We start from the raw sequence: 21,574 nt of genomic DNA, 5'->3' as shown, positions 1-21,574 counted from the left end.
CCCCCCCCCCGAAAAAAAAAAAAAAAAAAAGAAATTGCAGTCCTAAAGTATGTATATATAAAATTTGGCCTCCACAAAAGAAGCTGCACTAATCAATAACAGACATGAAAATGCCTGTTTCTCCACATTCTCATTAACACCGTGTAGTCTCAATTTTGTTCTTAAGTTTTAATTAATCTGGTAAGTGAAAAATCCCTTCCTGTGGTTCTAATTTTCATTTCCCTGATTGCCAGTGAAATTGAGAATCTTTTCCTATGTTTATTGGCCTTTTGTGTTTCTCTTGGTGTAAATTGCCTCTTGATATCTCGCCCATTTTTCTATCAGGTAATTTATCTTCTTCTTAATTATATTGATTTATAAGTTGCTTATTACATAAGCAACTTATAAATTACATTTATAAGCAACTTATTACATTTTGGACACCGTGTTTTCTCCTAAGTCTGTAAATTGTCCTTTTTAAAACTTTGTGTATATCCTTCCGTGAACTGATTTTTTTTCCCTTTTTCAATTCAGTTGCTCTGCGGCATGGGTGATCTTCCCGGACCAGGGCTCGAACCCGTGTCCCCTGCATTGGCAGGAGGATTCTTAACCACTGAGCCACCAGGGAAGTCCCTTCAATAAGCTTTTAATTTCAGAATAGATTTAGATTCACAGAAAAGGTACATGGATAGTACAGAGAGTTGATTGTAATTGAATCTTTCTATCGTGAAAAGGAAGCCCTTCCCCACCCCCAAGAGCATAAAAATATTGTGTTCTCATTTCTTTCAGTACTTATATAACTTTGTTTCTCTTGGCTCTTAATCCCATCTGGAATCTCTTTTTTGTAGGTATGAGACAGAGATCTAACTTGATTTTTTCCACCCCCAAAGAGCCAGTGACCCAACACCAATTTTCTTCTGTCTTAGTAATCCATCATTTCCCAACAGATTTGAAACTACCTGTGTCATATCCTAAATTTATGACATCGTTCATCTGTTAGCCAAACTGTGATATCAGGAACCAGCGTCTTTCCGAGGGTATCTTTTTTATAGCTCGAGGGCCCTCGGTAGATGCTCCTTAAATGCTCGTAGTGAATATAATGGAACGGCCTCACCTGCTTTCAAACAGACACACCAACTAGGGTAAAACCTCCTGCCGAGACCCGTTGCTGGGAAAGAGGGCTCGTCATAGGGATGGATGATATGTATTCATTTACTTAGAAATTTTATTTCTTTTTCTGAATAGATAAAGCACTCAGAACAAAATTCAAAAGGCACCAAGGAGTACCTCTTGGACACCCGCCCCTCCCCCTCCCCCGTGCCTGTACCACCTAGCCTTGTCCCCATTTCTCATCTGTGCTTGTGGCTTGTCCTCCCCGCCCTTCTTTCCACTTCAGCGTACGTTTTGGCAGCTGTTCCGAACTGGATCGGAAAGAGCTTCTAATGCTTTTTCACAGCTGCGCTGTATTCACTGTGCCCTTCAGTTAGCCGCCCCCTCCACAGCGTCCCCGTGGTGGTGGCCTCGTTCTCCCCTTGCTGGTGGCTGCCCCACTGGGCTCAGTGCCCAGACTGACCCCAGGAAGGAGGGCGTGTTGTTGTACGATGGGCTGCCACTTTCTTCGTCTGCCTGCCTGCCGACTGGTTAAGCACAGAGCGAGAACCCCCGCCGGCACGGGTGTGATGCCCGCCCCCCTCCCCACCTGGTTGACCAAGACTTCAAGGGACGCGCTGTAAGGCGAGGTTGAGCGTAACCGTGAAAAATCGAAGTACAGACGAGAGCAAAGCACCTGAAACGGGGCCAGTGGGAAGAGGAGGCTCCTGGAGGAAAGTCTGTCTTGGAACTCTGCCCCTCTGGGGTGGCTCCAGGAGCTGCTGGGGAGAGCGCAGGTCCGCGCAGGCCCCTGCGGCAGCTCCCACGGGCCCTTTCGGGAGGGAGCTGCCACTGAAAGCTGATGTTCCCAGGCTCGGGACCCTCCTTCACCGCCTGCGAAAGTTTATTAAATGTCCCACGGGTGCTGCCTCACCGTGGCCCTGGAAGTAGAGGGGAAGTGACACCAGCTTAAGCGGATTCCTGGTCACGAGGGAGGAGCAGGCAGCCCTGGGAGAAAGCAGCCTTCAAAGTCACCAGGTGTTTGCCCCAGGGATGAGAGTAGTGACAGGTGCGGGCACACCAGAGCTCCCCGGAGCCCTCCTCGCTTCCCTCTGGGTTCCACGCTGCCGCCCTGGGTGGGCAGAGGGTCCGTGCAAGGCCCCGGACCGGTTCATCTTCTCCCAGCCCATCAGCCTCTTCCGGCTTCGTTTCCTGGGTCCCTCGCTCCACTGTTACCTCCCTTCCTGCGTGTTCTTCAGATCTGCCCACCCTGAAAACTGCATGGCCACGTGGCGTGGTGCTACCACATTCCCTGGTTCCCCCCCTCGGCCCCTGACCCCTTCAGGCTGCCCAGGAGCCGCCCTGAGTTGCCAGCCAGCCTCCTGGGGGCCCTCAGCAGATTCCAGGCTCCACTAGGCTTCCTGCTGGAGACACCTCTGCCCTCCCAGCAAAGAGCGGGGCCCCTTCTCTCTCCACAGGATGACTGCTGCCCCCGCACACACGCCCCGTGGACCCACAGCTCTCACCCCTGCCTTTCCTCCTGATCCTTCCTCCACATTCAGGATCTCAACAGTCCTGCCTTTTCCAGAACCTTCCTTCTGCATCATCCTTGCTCGTCCTTATACCTTCAGCTTTTTATTCTCTACTGGCTCTTTCTGTCAGCAAAGAAATGTGCTCTGTGTGTCTCCTACTTTCGAACGGCAGTTCCGTCTCCACCCACCCCTCCCTGCAGCTCCTGCTGCTGTCCAGGCTCTCCACCCCCAGCTCTCTCCTCCTCCTTGTCCAAACCCTGCCCACCCTGGACATGGGGGTTCTTCAGAGCTCAGAGTGTCTCAGAGGGAGTTCTCGCCTGAGAAAAGAGACAATCGGGCCTCTGGAGACGGACAAGTCCAGAACATTCTAGAAGGAGTCCACCAAGGCCCCAGACCCTCAAGATTTCAGAAGGGTTCGAAATCTGGAGGAACAAGAGGCAAGAGGAAAGTCATGTCCAGGGGTCAAGGGACCATGGCTGGAGCTGGGAGGACAGCCGAGGGTCCCCCTGCTCCTCCCTCGTGACCGGGCTGGTGGCTGAGCAGACGCTCTCTCCCCTTTATGAGTGGCTCTGGGGGGGGCGGGGGGCTGTGGGAGTAGAGGCGCCAGCCCAGTCCTCCTAAAGCGCTCTGTCACCAGTGACCTAATGGCCTGTCCTCGTGCGCAAGCTTCCCATTTTCGCCTTGGCTGTCTGCACGGTGTGGTTTTCCTGGTACCCTCCCCTCCTCAGGCCCCTCCCCCTCAGGCGCCATCCTCGGTGGCCCCTCCGCTTCTCCCCGAGCTTTGGTTGGCCTCAGGGTCCTGCCCCAGCCTCTCCTCTCTGGTCCCTTGGCACAGCCTCAGGGGGCTTTCTGGGCGGGACTCTGTCCACACTGCCCCCTTGCAGGACTCGGGTGCCTCTCCCCAGCTGCTGGGAGCTTCGAGCGTGCCTCTGCGGGAGGTTGGCTGGGCCCCTTCCTTGGGAGCAGCCTGGGGCTGGGGGTAGAAAGGGCTGCCGCTGCCTCAACCCTGCATGTCTCTGAGAGACGGGGACCCTGCCGGCTCCAGAGCCCCTTGCGGGGTCGGCTGAGGTCTTTGCGGTGACTGCATCGCAGCCTGGCTTGCCCCCGGCCCAGACCTGCTTCCTCCACGCCCCTGATAGGAGTGATGCCAAGAGCACCCTTATACCCCACTCCTGCCATAACTTCCATGCACACTCATCTCCGTTTCAGAGTCTAGCTCGTGGCACTCCACCCAGGACCCCATCTCAGCCACTTCATGGCTTCAACCCCAACTTCGCGCCAGGGGCTCCCGGGTCAATACCGCTGGCCAGAGTTTTCTGCTCAGTACCAGATCCGAGTGGGAAGTATTTCAAATTCAGCACGTGTGAAACAGAAGTCACTGTTTTCCAAGGGGGACCACCTCCTCCTGTCTTCCATGGCCCTGCGGTGGCATCTGCCCATGGCCTGAAGCCTGGGGGGGTGTGGTCTGTGGGCACCTCCTGTCCCTTCAGGCGTCCCCATCTCCCACGACAGTTACCTCTCCACATCGCCCTCCGGTGCCACGGCGGCTCAGGCTCTCAGGACAGCACCCCTGGACGTCTGCCAGGGAGCCGGAGCTGGCTCCTTCCAGGCTCTCTCCCGTGTGACCCATCCCCACTGTGTCCAGCGGTGGCCTCTTCCTTCTAATGCACATCTGGCCCTGTCACTCCTCTGTTGAAAATCCTTCAGGCTTCTATGCTCGGGATGAAATTCAAACAGCACAGCCTGGTGTACGAGGGCTTTCGCGCCTACTTTCCCAAGCCTGCCTTCTCCCCGCCACGTCCCCGCACAGGCTTCCACACTCCAGCCACATCCCGAAACTGTGCGGCTACCCAAACCCGTGATGAGCATTTGTCTTGAACTTTTCAACGTCGGTTCCGTCTTCCTAGAGAAGCCTCTTCCCCTATCTTCTTCCTCCTCTTTGCCTGGTTGACATTTCCTCACCCCCAAGACTAGGCTCAGATGAAGCATCTCCTCTTCGGAGAGACCTCCGGATGCAGAGCCCTGGTTGTTTTTGCCCCTTGCTGACCCCTTGGGCTGTGAGCGCCGTGAGGACAAGAGCTGTGACTTTGCTCGCTGGGTCCTTGGACCCTGGCATGGAGGAGGGGCTTGGAGAGCATGCTTGTGGAGTGCTTGCTTCTGAAGGGCAAATTTCAAAAAGAGTAGAGAGAGTGAGAGCTTTTTAGTAGCAGATTCCAAAAAGAAAAATGGTTCAGGGGGGCTAGAGAGATCCTGCAATAAAACTTTGAACGTGGTTTGCAAATGGACCCAATGAGGAAAAATGCAGGAAGTATCTAGAGGTGCAGGGGCTGCACTCAGAGCTCATGCATGATCTCTGATCTTGAAAGATACGGAAGAGGGAAAGAAAGGGACATGAGCAAGGCAAATGGAGAAATAGCACAGACCAGTGACAGTATTGGTGGGAAAAGCTAAGGCCCATAGAAGGGGCTTCTGTGTAATTTCTGCTTTTTTTTTTTTTTTTTTCTTTTGGCCACACCACGAGGTATGTGGGATCTTAGTTCCCAGACCAGGGGTGGAACCTATGTTCCCTGCAGTGGAAGCGCGGAGTCCTAACCACTGGACTGCCAGGCAAGTCCCCTGTGTAGTTATTTTTGAAGTGAGGAGTGCTGTTCTGGGCTGGTGGGGAAACGTTAACAGTGATGAAGAGAGAACAACACCACGTAATTCCTGTTTTGCTTCTGTCTTCCTTGTCGAGGAGCATAATTTTTCATCTGGACTCAAATATTGATCAAAGGGAATTGCAGCCTAAGATATGGGGGGGAGACGGTAGGACAATATCCGGCTGTGTGAAATGAGTTGAGGTCCCCTCCCGCAAAAGGATGTCTCAAGTCTGTCCTGGGTGACGTGCAGGTGGAGTGCCCTCACTCTGCAGAGACCTGGGGCGGGGGGGTTGCGGGAGCTCCCGGGGCATGGGGAGGGAGGGTGCAGAAGGTGCTTTCTTCTCAGTGCTGCGGGCTTGATGTGTCCCTCAACAGAACTCCCCAGGGGATAGCTTGTGAGCACATACATAGAAAAGGAAACACTGCTTTCTAGGATTTCTAAGAATAAATCATACCACACTAGCCTCATTTCGTTTTTGACAGGCTAACCAGAAGGGTACTCTGGAGAGGGCTGTCTGGGTTTTGTAGGGCCTTTGATGGAAACGATCGTCGTATCTTGTGACAACATAAAGAAACGTGGGCTGAGCGATGTCAACTTAGATGGGCTCGTCACCCAGAAGTGCTGCTAGCCATCAGAATTGGCCTGGAGGACAGGCCCAGGCGGCCACCCAGAGTTCCGTCTTCACTGACAGGTTGGCCAGCGCAGACCCTGGGTCTTGGACGAGGCCATTAATAGAACAATGGTCAAGTTCACACATAACATAAATGTAACTGACAGCAAATTGAAGATGCCGGAACATCTCAGCAGACCATAATGATGGGCTGAGTGGGAAAGAGAGGCCCAGCTGCACAATTAAGAACAGGATCTGGGATTTGACGGCCAGACGTGTGAACTAACTTTGGGCCCAATCTGTCAATGGCGTAGCATCTCGAGGCTGCCCCTAAAATGAGTGTCAGCCTCAGCTCTGAGCGCCTCTCTTGACGGGTATGTCAGCAACCCTGAGGAACTTCATAAGAACCAACCCAGAATGGCAAAAAGATTCCAAAGGATGGAAGAGAGTAGCTGTTGCACTGGGGGAGGGGTAGCCGTGGGAAGTTCGGCGACTTCCTTCAAGTACACGAAGGCCCTAATTAAACGGACGGATATGTGGGTACCAGGACATGAGACAGGGTGACTTTTAAGGTATCTTAAGCGTAGTGGTCTGTGGGTTTCCTCATAATAGCAGAGAGAGAGAGAGAGGGAGGGAGGGAGGGAGATAGGAGGATGGAAGTGGGGTTGATTGTCTACATGAACTTTATTTACTAAGCAGCAGTAACCTTTTTATTTGGTTATACTGTGCATGCAGGAGAGGACACATCAGAGGTGGACACTGTACCCTTTGCCAGGCGTCTGTGCAACCACCACTGCATCCCAGGCCGGAATGTCACCTGCTCCCCAGAAGGACCCTGGGCCCCTCCCAGGCATTCCCTCTGCGAAGAAAACCGCTTCCCCAACTTCCCTCCCGTAGGTGTGTTGTGATGGGTGCCGGTGGCACCGGTAGATGGCTCCTTCACGTTGCCTGGTGGGACCCCACCGTGTGGATCTGAGGCTGTCTGAATCCCCCCGCCTCTTCCTGTCTGCACTGTGTGTGCCCACACTTGTGAGTGTCCCAGCGGGTGTGGGGATGACTGGGCAGACGGCCGGAGAGTTTACCCTGACCTCTGAGCCCAGCTCCTTGTTCTTCCTGCCCAGGTGACACATGTTCACGTACAAGATAGGAGACTCCAGGGGAGGACTGAGGGGCGGGTGGCATGAGAGGCGGTCGTGATGCCTGAGAGGCGGCCTGGAGAGCCCGGGAGCGGCGAGCCGGGCAGACGCCCTGGGGCCGGGTGTTGGGCGGCATTTCCACGGCGGAACAGGCCGCCGCCGTTGCTTCCTGAGCTGCCCTAGAGACATGGAAAAGGCCGTTCACGCCTTTGGCCAGATGCCTGGTGGCCTCTTAGAGCAGTTCAACCTCAGCAGAGCCCGGTTCCCCTCCAGAGGGGCTGCGGTGACCTGTGTGGTTGTCCTGACACCCTAATGGCCCGAGCTGGCAGGTGCCTTTGCGGTCCTCAGAGCACCCACAGGCTGCCCCTTGCAGGAGCTGGAGGCTGGAGGCTGGGGAGCAGAGCGCCTGCGCTCCACTTCCCGGCTCTGCTGTTGGTTTGGAAAAGTCATTTCCCAATTTCCCAGCGCCTTAGGCTCTCTGAGTGCTGATCCGGTGTCCTGGTCTTACAGCGGCCCGTCCGGGTGGCGGGGCAGGACTGAGGCAGAGGCCTGGCCTGGTGTGATTTCAGAGGGCTGGAGCCTGTTGCCTTATATGACACTGGCTGGCATGGCTCCAGTGGCTTCTGCACCCTCCTTTGTTCGCCTGGTTTGAGTTCTGGGGGGGCCTCGCCGGGTGGGCTTGGGCAGCTTCTGGGGGAGGACGGCCCGGGGCCAACCTCAGCCGGGCCACGGGCCCCCCTGCTTGGCCCCTGCACAGTGTGGGTGGTGTTTGGGGTGAGTCTTTGCTCCTTCCCCTCTGTAGAGTAAGTTCTCAGTGTGGAATGAAAAAGTGGTCCTGTTGCCTCTCCCTGTGTCCCAGCGGGAGCTGAGAGGGCAGGGGACTGTGTGTAGAAGGCAGGGAGAGCGGTCAGGATGAAAGGTGGTGGGCAGGCGGGGAGCGCGCCGCCCTCAGATGTGGTTTCTTTTCATCCATTCACCCCCTCAGCGCTCCTTCTGATGCTTGTCTTCTATTTCTTTCTGGACAGCAGCTCTGTCCTGACCCACCCGGCCCACCTCTTCCCTTCTGGAACCACCCCCGGCTCTGCTCTGCCGGCCTGCCGGCACCCCACCCCCGGGTCGGCCACTCTGCACCCGCTGCGGGTAACAGCGCTCCCCAAGGCCCGGGTTTGGATTAATGAAGCCCAGATGCCGGACTGGGGACTCCGGCTGCAAGTTCTCGCGTTGGAGCAGCAGCTCGGCTTGGAGGGGCCGTCTACCTCCCCCCGCCCGCCCCCTCCCCTTGCTCCTGGCCCAGCTGCTGCTGGGGCTCCCGGGGAACAGCTGGAGAGCAGGTTCTGGCGGCCGGCCGGAGCCCAGGGAGATACGCGGGTGGGGCTCCGGGCGAGGGGTCTGGTGTGGGGGCGGGGCGCCGGATGAGGGCTCCCGTGTTCTGTCCCGTGACGCAGTCCAGATGGGGCTGCCTCTCCCAGGACTCGGAGGGTAGGTGGGAAAGCTGGGGCGCTCTGCAGAAAGGGAACCGGGGTCTCCGGTCCAGAATGGAAGTGGATGGCCAGCCCCTCCCAGGGTGGCCAGATAAAATACAAAGATCACATGGGAGAAACTCAGGCTAAAAAAAATTGTTCTTTATCTATAGGAAATTCAAATTTAACTGGCATCCTGTATTTTTATTGGCTAAGTCAGGCAATCCTTACCAACCCCCAGCTGAATTTCTTCTTTAAGTAATAGTTTTATTGGACTGCAACATACAAACAGAACACAGACCGTGTGTGCTCAGTGGGTTTCCACAAGTCGAACACATGTAAAACCAGCACCCAGATCAAGAAATGAGGGAATTCCCTGGCGGTCCAGTGGTTAGGACGTGGCGCTTTCACTGCCAGGGCCCAGGTTCAGTCCCTGGTTGGGGAACTAAGGTTCCCACGAGCCACATGGTGCGGCCGAGTGAAAAGAAAAAGAAGAAGAAGAAATGAGATGTGAGCAGAGCCTGCCCGCCACCCCACCCCTGCCGCGTATCCCCGTTTTTGTACTTAATGTAAGTGAAATCATACACGTGTATTCTGTTGGAACTGGCTTCTCTCACACAGCCCTGTGAGGCTCACCCATGCTGCCGGATGGAGTCGTGGCTCATCCATAATCGTTCCACATGGGCTTGAGGTGCGTGAGTGGAGCCCAGTCCCTCTATCCATTCTAGTGGCAGATCGGCGCTGCTCGTCCCCCTCTCTTTTCTCGTACGCCGTACGTGTGTGCCCGGGATTAGGACTGCCGGGCCGTGGGGCGGGCACGTGAACATCTGTATCTTTAGTAGGTCTCGTCAGGCAGTTGGCTGAGGTAGGTGTACTCATCCATGTCCCTGCCAGCTGTGTGGGAGGGTCTCCCCTCTTTCTCATGTTTACCCTTCTAGTATGTGATGCTGCTGTCTGATGCTGCTTTTTTCCCTTTTTTTTTTTTAATCAAGAGCCTCTTGCCTTGTTGATTCCTCTGATTTTCTTGAATAAGATCAACAAGGCCCCTGCTTCAGGTACCACCTACCCTTCTGGCTTGGAGGAGGCCATTCCCACCTCCGTTCCCCACCAACTGGGAGCCCCCCTGCACCCACGTGAGGCCACGGCAGCCACTGGCCCTGGGGAAGTTGCAGGGGCGCCTTCAGCACCGCTCAGGCGGGGCTCAGTCCTGCTTCCCCCAGGTACTTCCTTAGGGAAACATCATTTCCGGGGGCTGCCTGTCCCTGATGTCCTGTCCTTTGTTTCCCCGTGGGGTCGTCCCAAGGATGGGGGTAGGGGCGCCTGTGGGGACCCTCCAGCAGTGTTGTTACCTGAGAGCATTTCTCCTCTACGGAGCCGCTTCCAGCCCACGTGGTGTCCTTCGTGTTCCTTCAGTTTCCGCCGGCTTCAGAACCTCTCCTTTGCTTCCCCTGGTGGTGGCTTTCCGCGGGAATCAGCGACTGTGGGCCACATCAGAGTCTGTGCCAGGGGCTGCCTTCTGCTGTCCGTGGGGGCAACAAGTGTGTGAAGCCTCGAGGAAGATGTAACCCTCCACCCCTTCTCCGATCGCCCCTCTCCAGCCTCTCCTGGCCACTGCCACCCCTAGCCCTGTCCTCTAGTCTCTACTTCCCTCCTCTCTTCTTTTTACTCACTCCAGCCCTCAAGGACCCATGAAAATCAGAGCCACAAACATTAGCGTCTAAAATCCCCATTAGAGGTCTTTACTCCTGAAGAGTGGAGACACCAGCTCCATCCTGAGTGAATCAGTTAGGACTGTTTGGTGCTAGACTTAGGAGCCCAGCTCAGACTGACTGAAGAAGCCAAAGGGACTTCATCAGCTGAGCCGACCAACCCACTGACCGCACGGGTCCGGGGGCCGGAGGCTTCAGGCAGGGCAGGCTCTGGGTGTTGTCAGGGCTCTATCTCTGCTTGCTTCATCTTCCAGGCTGCCCCACAAAGAGGCAGGATGGCCACCAGCGACAGTGGGGTCACCTCCCACCTGATCAGTGGTCCTGCTGGAAAGGCACACGCTCTACCGGTAGCTCCAGCCGAGACCCCGAGGCCACCTCTCAGTGGCTCAAACACAGGGACTGATGGGCCAGGCCTGGCTCACGTGCCCACCCTGGGAGCCGGGATTTGGGCCGGGTGTGGTGGGGGAGGGTTTCTCCAAAAGAAAGTCACTGGATGCTGGCTGAAAAAAACAAGCCCCCGTCACCCCCCTTCCACCACCCTGCATGGGCTGAAAGCTCATAATGCTGCAAGGGAAAGAAAAGGCGACGGTCTGCGCAAAGGAGGTTGAACGGTCCCCATCTCTGTGTAGCACAAATATATAGAGGAAAAAACTAAGCCGATAAATACTACTATGCTAGCCTCTGAAGTTACCACTTCTTTTAAAAAATAACTTTTTTCTTTTTGCTTATTTTTAAACTTTCCCATCTTGCATGTTTTATTACTTCTAAAATAAATAATAAACGCTGTAAACCAAAGGAGAAAGCCAAAGTTCCCTACGTGGCTCTCCCCTGTTCACGTCTCGGTGTGTGTCCTGCCCCTCCTTGCACCCACCCTGGGGACTTAAATCCCCCCCCACCAGGGTGATACACCCCCTCAGCCTCTCCCGCCCCTTCTCTCACAGGCAGCTTCGACGCCAGCTCAGCCTTGTGATCATGGCCCGGCTGCTGGACCAGCAAGAGACGCTCCCTCTCTGGCAAGAGAAGGCCCAGGTGAGTCTCTACCTCAGCATCCGCTGGGGAAGCCCGGCTGGCTCCTCCTGCTTCTTTTTCCAAAGGTTGGGAGCCTCAGGCCGGCGGAGTCCAGGTGAGTCTGAATTTTCTGCTCACATCCTTGCATTCGACGGTTACTTTTTGCACGCCTACTATGTGCTCGGCCCTGAGGATAGAGCAGTCAGCTGGGAGCAGGTATTACTTTTTCAAAAAATGGTGGTAAAATATACATAACATAAAATTTGCCATTTTAACTTTTTTTTTTTTAACCTCCTTAACAGTTCTAAGGGCAGAGTTCTAACCACGTTGAAGTGTGCAGTTCCACAGTCTTGTGCAACCACTGCCACCATCCACCTCCAGAACTTTTTCATCCTCCCAGACAGACAGTCTGAATCCGCTGAACACAACTCCCATTCCCTCCTCCCCAGCCCCTGCTTATATAACTTTTTATAGGTGGAAAAACAACAAAGGTGAAAACGAACACTGCTCGCCCCCAGTGACCCTTCTGCCCCATGTCAGGCATTCTTGGGGCAGCAGGGGAGGAAGTGCCTTCTTACCTCCGCCCTCTGCTCTCCAAAAAGCTCCGACTGCAACCTCCTTGCGGCTCAGAGAGCGGAAGTTCAGGGGCCCTGGGGGCAGCATGGGTCACAGCCAGCCCAAGGGCAGGTGGCAGGGGGGTTGAGAATGCTCTCACCGGCCTCCCACCCCCCCCCCCGCAAGGGTCTCCCTGGAACCCCAGAAGAGCAGCCGGGTGCAGCTGAGCCATCTAGTTCTACGGCACGAGACAGGCAAGGCAGTCCCGGTGAAAGGCTGTGTCTCTAGTCACTGGAGGTACACCGGGCAAGCCCGCGGCCAGAGCGCTGAGAGGATGTTCTGGACGCTCCTGGGGCGGGTGGACCATATGGCTGAGTCTGAGAGGCCACGATCGCAGGGGGAGCTCAGAAAGGTGACCGCTTGGGTTGGCTCATCTAAGCAGGCCCGGCCTGGCTTTGCCCCGGCTGCCCCCTCTGCCTTCTATGCTTTCCCCAAGACTTAGGACGGCGTGAGTGTCTTCTCACCCCAGTTCCAGCTGAAGTGTCACCTTCCGCAGGAGGCCTTTGCTGACCACCCAATCCAAAAAGTGCCCTGGCACCAGCACACTCTGAAAGTATTCATGGTGCTCACCTCCTGATATATTTTTATTTGTTCAGGGTCTGTGTACACACACACACACACACACACACACACACAGCATCAGCAGCACCTGCCACACGCAGGACCTCAGCACACACGTGTGGGCTGAAGGAACCCGAGGTTGAGTTCCTGGGTGTGCAAAGGAAGGTTCCCCAGGCAGAGACCTCGGGAGGACAGGAGGGGAGGGTGGCCTGCTCAGGGGTCACTTCACAAAGGTGAGAGCCTGATGACAGAACATCTCTGCGAGAAAGAGAACAGAGGGGCCAGACAGTTAGGGGCGGGGCAGGCAGAGATGCACCAGCGAGGACAAGACAGAGTGATCCCAGGAGGCTCCGGGGGTGGGGGCAGCCTGGTAGACAGGCTTTGGTGTTGACCCGAGTGCGGCCACCGAGCTCCTCGGAGAACCCAACACATGTCAGCAGAGTGGAGGTGAGAGGCCAGAGTGTCGAGATCAGGAAAGGCAGGACTGGCTGCACGTGGTGGGTGGGGGTAGCCACCGTCCGTCCGGCAGCGCTCGGCAGCGATCAGGAAAACACAGGCTGGCTGGAGCATGAGGGTCAGTTCAAGGCTTGGGGTTTTGTTTTGATTTGTTTTTTATTAGCCAGAGCCTACGCAGGGGAGAGTGCGGGGAGCGTGATGAGGGCCAGAGAGTGTCGAGGGGAGTGGTGCCAGGGAAGAGCTGGGTGGTCTGGCCTGGCGGGGACCTGGAGGGGAGGCGAGTGAGCGGGGCTGGTGGGGGCGGGGCGGGAGGATGCCTCCCCCAGGGAGAGCTGGCCTGGGAGCTCCCAGCCCGTCTGGGACATAGTCCAGCCCTGCCCTTGTGGGTTCCAGCTCCAGGGCTGTCCCACCACACCTGTCACCCACCTGCCCTCGTGCCTGCCGTGCATTCGTGAGACCCCAGCCTAGCGCCTCCTGTGTGCCAGGCTCTGCACCGGGAGATGACCTCGGAGGAGAGGGTGTGAGCATGAGAGAGGCAGGCCGAGGGCCCCGTGACTGACTCTGCCTGAGGGCAGCGAAGTGGCTTCCAGAGCCGTCCCGAGCCAGGTCTCGAAGGGTGCGTCAGTGCTCGTGCCGCAGGAAGGAGAGAGGCGGCAGGCGGCCAGGCAAAGCCGCGCCAGACCCACGGCAGCTCAAGGGGCAGACGAGCGGCTCGAGCCTGCCCGCTGTCCTCCTGATGTGCTTCCCCGTCCCCACTGCAAGCCCGCTGCACGGCCTCCTGCCAGGTCTCTGGGCCGCAGGCGCTCCCCTTTCCAGTCAGGCCTGCCAGGCGGCTCCTTATGAGACACGCCTTCAGAGGGCCACCTTGGCCCTGCAGCCGCCCACGTCAAGCCCCCACGCCCCGCTTTCCCCACACCTCCTCGACCACGTGGCTGCCTGGGCCCTCCTCGCAGGCCAGCCCAGCCACCCTCTGCACGTGGCTTTGTGCCTGGGGCACTTCTTCCTTGCCACCCGTTACATCCCACCCGAAGTGGTGGCTCTAACGTGCTGCAGAGCATGGCTGAGCCCCGGTGCGGGACAGATGGGGAAACGGAGGCAGGCACGGTTAGGAGACTTCTCAGGGTCACGCAGTGGGAAAGCCGTGGAGCCAGGGTTCAAACCCAGGTGCCTGGGACCCCTGCAGTGTGCCGTCTCTGCTTCTCCAGCCCCTTCCTTGGATCCTGTTGTGGTGACGGCCTGGACCACACCTGCTTCAGCTGAGGTGCCCAGCTGGTCCCTTGAGCTTTGGTCCTGGCTGGCAGATAGGAGGACAAGGGCCAGCCCTTCCTTCATCCATGCATAAGTGCTTGATAAACCTTAGCAATTGATTTACCGTGAAGGGGACTTCAGTGGTTGAGAATTGGCTCGTCGAAGGAGAGGATCTGGGGTGAGTGCCCAGGCAGCGGGTTCTCAGGGCACCGCTGGGCAGGAGGAGTCCCTGATGCCTGGATCGCTTAGTTCTCCATCTCAGGCTGCAGCCGGAGGCCCCAGGAGCAGGTGCTGAAGAACTGAATTTGAGGGACAGGACTTCTGTAGGTGGTGGGGATGCAGCAGCCCCAAGGCTTGCATCTTCCAGGAGAGCCTCAGGTTCAAACTGCTTCCTTCGTGTTGTTCCTGCGGATCATGGGAATATCCCAGAAACAGCAGGGTTTTGGCCCCAGGCACCAGTGTGCTCCAGACATGGCTCAGGGCACTGAAGATACAGCCCTGAACAGCGTTCAGTCTCCTTCCCTCATGAAACTCAGCGGAGACAGACACAGGCACCAAGAAAGAAGTAAATCTTTGGCATTCCAGATGGTGATAAGTGCTATGGAGAAAAATAATGCCAGATAAAGAGGAGGGGGAGTGTTGGGGGGATGCTGTTTTATAGGGGTGAACAGAGAAGGGGACATTTGAGCACCGACCTAAAGGAGCCACGCAGGTTTCTTGGGGAAAAGCATTCCGGGCAGAGGGAACAGCCGGTGCAAAGGCACTGGGGCAGGCAAAGGCCTCTCAGGTTGGAGGCAAAAGGAGAGGCTGGTGTGGCTGGAGCAGAGGGCTGAGGGTGGGTAGGAGGAGCTGAGGTCAGAGGTAAGTGGGGACTCACGTGGGGGCTTGACTTTCATGCCAAAGTGGAGAGCCACTGGAAGGTTTTGATTAAGAGGAGGGACATAATCTGATTTATAAATTTTTTTACAATTACACTGGCTGCTGTGTTGAGACTAGACTGTTGTGGGTGGAAGGAGGCAATTGCAGTAATCCTGGCAACAGCTGATGGTGGTTTGGCCTGGGGAGATGGCGGCGCACACAGGTGGCGAGCAGTGCTGAGATTCTAGGTGTATTTCCCAAGTACAGCCAGCGGGATGTGGAATGGGAGAGAAAGGAGACGAGGAGGCCTCCAAGACCTATGCAGCTGGCAGAATGGAGAAGCCCTTTACCGAGACAGGCAAGACACAGGTGGAACAGGTTTGGAGAGAAATCGGGAGTTCGTTTCTTATCCCAGGCCACCTCTTACAACACAGCAAGCCTGCTTTGTCAAGCCACGCCTTCCAGTTTGGAGATTGGAAAACACGGGCTTCGGATGGCCAAAATCAAGGGAGACAGAGTTTGGCAGCTACTGTGGAAAGGCCAGCTGCAGACCTGACCTGCTATTCGTTCATTTGCTCATTTAACAAATGCTTATTAAGCATATACAGTAGTCCCTGCTATCCGCGGGGGATACAGTCCAAGATGTCTAGTGGGTGCCTGAAATGATGGATAGTACTGAAACCTATATACGCTGTGTTTTTTTCCTATACATACCTACCAATGATAAAGTTTAATTTATAAATTAGGCACAGTAAAGGATTAATAACAATAACGAAGTAGGACAGTTATAACAATATACTGCAATAAAAGCTACGTGATGCGGCCTCTCCCCTTCAAAATATCTTATTGTATAAACCTGATGCCTTTTTCATTATAACTAAGCCCTTATCATGCACTGTGGCCATAACTTTTACATTTTGAGATGCAGTAGCAAAACCAGCATGGGTTTCTTTTTCCTTCTTCACAATTTCACGGATAGGAGATTTGTTCTTACTGTAGATCTTAGCAACCTCAGCATGTGATTTTTTCCCCTTCCTTCTAAAGTCCAGAACTTTCACCTTGTCACTTAAAGGAAGCACTTTACGGCTCCTCTTTGACATATCTGAATTGCCAGCATCACTACCCTTGTGCGTTGGGACCGTAATTAAGTAAAAGAAGGGTTACTTGAGCACAAGAACGCAAGCACTGCAATACTGCGACAGTCAATCTGATAACTGAGACGACCACCCAGTGACCAACGGGGTAGGATCCGCTGGGCACAGGGACATTCACATCCAGGGAGGAACGGAGCAGGACTGCGCGAGATTTCATCACGCTACTCAGAAGGGCGCGCGCCATTGAAAACTTACAAACTGTTTATTTCTGGAATTTTCCATTTCATATTTTCGGATCTCGGTTGACCACGGGTATCTGAAACCGTGGAAAGTGAAACTTCGGATAAGGCGGAACAACTGTGCCATGTGCCAGGTGCTGTGCAAGGCTCTGGGGACACTGCAGTGACCCAAAACTGCCCTCACGGAGCTTACGTTCTAGTGAGGGGCAGGCGACAAGTAATAAACATAACAAACAAGAAAATTACATAGCACGTCAGAAGGGGTGCTTGCTGCTGGGTAGATGGGTGGGCAGGTGTGTGGTGGGGGGGGGCTCACTGGGAAGGTGGGCCCGGAGGAAAGCTGGAAGGCGGAGGGGGCAGCCGCGCAGTGTCCGGTCAGAAGGCCCAGGCAGGGCACCGGCTCCAGGGAACAACAGGGGCCACCCGGGGCCTCGCAGACATTTAAGGTGCTGGCCTTCTCCGCTGGGCCGATAGAAGCAGCTGCTGGAGTCTGAGCACAGGAGGGACCGCCGTGTGGACAGTTGCCTCGCTGGAACTGTCTGCCGCCTCTTGCCGGACAAACCGACAAGGCCAGCGGAGGCCTGCCTTTTCGGGTGATCATTTGCTTCTTGCCTGGGGACGTCTGTCCTGACAGGCTGAGTGTTTGCAGAGACGGCTCCCAGCGGTGGGGGTAAAGTGGGGAGGCGTGCTGGTCAGAGCCTGGCCCTGCTGGGACCCACGCAGCCCAAATAAGTCCTGACCGCGCGGAGAAGGGTGTGTCTCCCGGGGAGGGGATGACTACGGCTGCCAGAGCTGGGAACAAAAGAGAACAAGCAATCAGAAGGCAGCAGCTTGCTGTGCTGAGGAGGGTGAAGCTGTTTTCACAGAGGGAGAGGAAAACCGTGGGAGCAGCCAGCCGCTGCTGTGTGCTCCCCGGCCCAGCCCGCCCAGGGCTCCTAGCAGGGTGGGTCCCAGCTGGGGCGGGGCTGCCTGCCGAAGGGCTGCTTCTGGGGGCGTGGGCTGCAGAGCCCGCTCCCGTGCTTGCACAGCTGTGAGCCCTGAGCAGGCAGGGCTGTTTTGGAAACTATCGCCAGACTTGGAAGGCCTGAGCAAGGCGGCACAGCTCTGGTGTCGGTGGAGCTCTAGATGGTGCCTCTCTTCGCCCAGAACCTTCCCCCTCTCTCTCTCCCTGCCTCCTGCTCTCCCTCTCTGAAGGGATCAGACGCTAGGCCAAGAAGCCCTGGCCCCCTTCCAGGAGCCGAGGCCCCGGGCCTGACTCCTCGCCCTCACTCAGCCCAGCTGCTCTTGTGGGCTTTCTAAGCCCGTGGCTGGCCAAGGTGCGGAGCAGGTGTCTGCGGGTGAGTCGGGGAAGAAGCCAGGTGTGCCAGCTCGGGCAGGGAGCTGGCCCAGAGGCTTAGCCCTCACCCTTTGGGCCAGCCTCCACCTGCTACATCTAAAGACACGGTGCCTCTGTGAACTCCCCTGGCCCAGCTCTTTCCTTCTGCATCCTCCCTCCCCAGGGTTACAGGTGGCCTCAGAGGGGCCCAGGGCTCAGAGACTGCCTGCCTCCTGAAGCCCCGGCCCATGAGTTAGCTCTGGGGCAGCTGGTGGTCCTTGCTGGGGCCCACCCGAGGCTGCCCAAACCAGGTGCAGGAGCTGGGTGGGAAGGAGTTGGCTGGATGCAGACACCTGGACTTATGCAGGCCACGTGCCCCCATTTGTTCAGAGATGGGGGGTAGGGCAGCTAGCAGATTGGGTGATATAATACATTAACCAAAGGGCAGTGTGTGCACCTCGCGGGGAATCCCATTCCAACAAAGCAACTGCCTAAGGACATTTTTGAGACAATCAGAGAAAACTGAACACAGGTGTTTGATCGTGTAAGGAATTCTTGGTAATTTTGTTGGGCAAGAGAATGATGTGATTATGTTGGGGGAAAAAATCCTTATCCTTTTCTGTTTGAAGCTCTTTGTGGGTAAAATGATACGGTGTTCGGATTTGCTTTGAAATTCTCTGGAAGGAAAAAGGCGGAGGGGGGCTGGGGGTGATGAGTGCCGTCATCATTCACGTTCACAGAGATGAGTATGGAGGGAGTTCTCAACCTCTCTTCTTTCAGGAGTGTTGAAAACGCCCGTGGTAAGAAGTTAAATGACAGTAGAGGGCCAGCAGGCCTGAGCAGCAGCTCAGGGTGGGAAGGTCTTGTCCTGTGGCAGAGGAGACCCTCTTCTGGTCTTGGTTCTTCTAAGCCCTGAGTGTCTGCTCAGTCCCGGGATGTGGGTTAAGTCCTCCTCATTCACTTGTCTAACGGATGCATGCCCTGCGAGCATGAGAGCCTCTTCTCCGGGGAAGAAGGGGTGTGCTTGTCTCCATTTCACAGATGGGGACAGGCTCCAAGAGGCCACATGGCTCCCAAGGGAAAAGGTGCCCCCAGGTCGTGGAGCCAATGGTCTGGCTCCAGAGCCTAGGCCCTGACCCACGCCTGCCAGCCGGCGTGTCCCGGCCATGTGTCCCCGCAGTGCCCCAAGCACTCGTGAGTTATGGCCGCCCTTCTCTCCCCAGCTGTCCTCGCTCAGCCATCTCCTGAGCCTCATGAGGCCATCAACCCTGGGGCAGTACCTGGGCCCTGAGACCATGCCGCCCGGCCAGGAGAAGCAGCCAAAGGCCAGTGCCCAGCTAGACCACAAGGTGAGCACCCAGCCCCTGCCCGCCTCTGCCAAGGCACCACCCCAGGGTAGCAGGGAAGGCTGGGCTGTCCACAAGGCACAGCCTGGGGGCCTTAAGGCTGCCCGTCCCGAAAGCCCGGGGCCTCGGGGCAGGGCCCAGCCAGCTACTCCTGCCCATCTCCCCAGAGCCTGTGCCCCTCACGGAGGCGCAGTGGGCACAGGCGTGCAGGCTTGTGAGTTTCGCTGTGGCCTTTGCGGCCTGGCGTGGCTTTGCCAGCCGCGTTAGAGAGGACGCAGGAGCTGAAGCGCTGGCGAGGGGAGTGGGGTAGGAAGGGAGTGCCCTAAAGGAGAAGCCCAGGGAATGTTCAGATGCACGAGGCCCCACGTTTCCTGCGAGTGGAGCTGGGTGCAGCTCCCTGTTGCTATTTCCCGTGGTCCTCTCTGAGGCTGAGTCCTTGGCCTTCCCCCAGTTCTTCCTAATTGACTTTCCAGACGTCGCCCAGCTTTCCTGGAAGCCATGCTTCGGAGGCAGTCAGGGGTGACAAGGTACCCCAGAGCCTGCCGGTTGTGGGGCTTGGAATGGTCAGGCCTGTGACCGCCGGGGGTGAATGTCAAGCAGGGGTGGAGGTGTAGGGGCTTCAGCCTGGGAGTCCCAAGCCTGGCTCCCTGGGGAGTTGGGGGATAGAGCTCAGTGAGCTCCCCCATCCCTGGGGACTCAGGGATGAAGGATGCAGATAGGCATCTTGCTAATTTAGGAAGGCGTTAGTTCCAAAAAGCTCACCCGGGGGTTGGATGTTGACATCCAGAAGGCCAGCCTTTGGGCATCATTCTGCAACTCAGATATAAGTGAGTTAATTACAATGAATACAAATGAACTGTTAAGAAGATCTGACAACCCCCAGGTGTACGCTCCTCTCCTGGAACTCGCAGGAAAGGTTATCTCTCAGTTGTGCCTAATGGCGTGAGTTTACGTGAGCTGTCCCCGGGCCCTGTTCCTCTTTGCCGGCTATTTCCCGTGAAACTGGAGCTCGTTACGGAGGCTAAGTCTGGGTGTTCCGGGGGCTCTGGAACAGAGGTGGGTTCAGCCCCTGGGGTGGTCCGTCTGAGCAGGACACAGGTGCGCAGACCCCAGGTCTGGGCTGGGGGAAGGGAAAAAGAGAGAAGGGGCGGGGCGAGAGAGACGAGGAGGCTTGTGTCTGGTCTGACCAAGGAAAAGCTGCCCTCCAGGCCCCTGGGGCCACCTCTGGACCTCGCCTCACAGTCTGGTAGCAGATGTGCCTTCAACAGCCTGGGAAGCGAGGGGAGTAAGTGGGCTGAGGGTATCCTTTTATATTTGAGGACTGTTCTCGTGCGTGTAAAGGAGGCTGTGAAGTGTCAGCCCCGGTCGGCTGCATATTGGAAATGACCCATTTGGCCTGGAAACACGAGGGGCTGGCGTGTCTTGGCCGGGTGCTGGTCCAGGGCAGCAAAAGAGGCAAGTGAGGCCCGGGCAGCTCTTAGATGCTTTGCTGCAGCTCGAGCCCGCTGGGATTGATCCTGCTCCGAGGTAGCCAAGAGCAGAGGAGGGATGTGGAGGGGTGGGGCTGGTGCGGGCACAGGGCAGCAGTCTGCACAGCGACGCGGGATCCTGTCCCCCTGGGCCAGGTACTCTCCAGACCGGGAAGGCCGGGTGGGGCCGACGACTGGACTTCCGCAGCCCAGCCCCACTCCCCGCTGAGCCCACGGACTCCTCATTAGGGCCCAGGCGTGTTTCATCTTCAAAGATGATCGGGCTACTCACTGGCCGAAAAGAGCGGGGGTGTCACCTGCCCTGCTTTACAGGGAGTGGTGGTCAGGGCTGGCCGAGCCTTTTATCCCTAGAGCTCGAAGTCTTTGCCTTCTTTCTGCTTGGGGTGCAGCGGGGAAATTAAGGCCGGAGTGAGGTTGGCCTGAGGCGACCCAGCCTGGAGGAAATGGGGACAGGCCCTTCCCAGCGTTTGGGGCAGCCCTGCCGGGCCCCGCACCCAGGCCCCTCACTCCTGTCTGGGAGATTTCCTGCCAAGACTGCTGGGTCGCAGCCCTCCTCCAGCTCTGCAGATAAACACTTCTGCCAGCCTCCGCTCCCCGCCCCCGCTCCTGTCTCTGCCTAGGGCCTTGGCCCAGGCTCCTCCCTCCCCCAGGAAGCTCCCAGCCTTCTTCTCCCGGTCCTGCCTTCTCCGGAGGCTGGGTGCTCCCTGCCCAGGGTGTGACTCTTCTCTCCTCACTGATCCCGTGGCTTTGCAGTTGTCCATTGACTTGTCTCCCCAGCTAGACTGTGGGCACAGCTGGTGTCTCAGCATCGCGTGCTGTGTTGGGCGCTAGATGGTTGAATGAGGGCACAAATGAATGAATGCAATTGTAATTCTCCCGCTCTGAACTCTCTCCTTCCACCCCATTCTGGCCCTCCCACCCCTCTGCTGGAAAGCACCCTCCCTCTGCACGCCCTCCACCCTCAGACCAGCCTCTGTGTATAGGCCCCCTTGTCTCTTGATGTCCTTGTTTCATTAAGGCTACAAGGGTTGATGGCCTGGGCTTCTCCTGTTGGAGGCCCTTGACTTCGGAAGTGTCACCTGCTTATGAGAGAACCAATCACAGCCATTGTTTGTAATTATAAGCTAGTGAGATTCCTGCCTGAGAAAGCCAACCACCAAGTTCAACAAAAGAAGCAACTTGCTCCTTC

At 56.6% G+C, this 21,574-nt stretch overlaps 1 protein-coding gene across 1 annotated transcript in view; it reads left to right on the top strand.

Annotated features, from left to right (window-relative positions):
• Window positions 1–21,574, top strand: part of FAM178B (family with sequence similarity 178 member B) — a 96,717-nt gene that overhangs the window by 61,913 nt on the left and 13,230 nt on the right. Inside the window, 2 exon segments of the mRNA XM_024743967.1 lie at window positions 11,097–11,184; window positions 18,773–18,898. Of these exon segments, the coding sequence (XP_024599735.1) occupies window positions 11,097–11,184; window positions 18,773–18,898 (214 nt within the window).

The sequence above is a fragment of the Neophocaena asiaeorientalis genome, unplaced genomic scaffold (genome assembly GCF_003031525.2).
Source record: "Neophocaena asiaeorientalis asiaeorientalis breed wild unplaced genomic scaffold, Neophocaena_asiaeorientalis_V1.1 scaffold114, whole genome shotgun sequence".
NCBI lineage: Eukaryota > Metazoa > Chordata > Mammalia > Artiodactyla > Phocoenidae > Neophocaena > Neophocaena asiaeorientalis.
The sequence above is the reverse complement of the archived record's forward strand: the minus strand, read 5'-3'. Positions and strand labels throughout refer to the sequence as shown.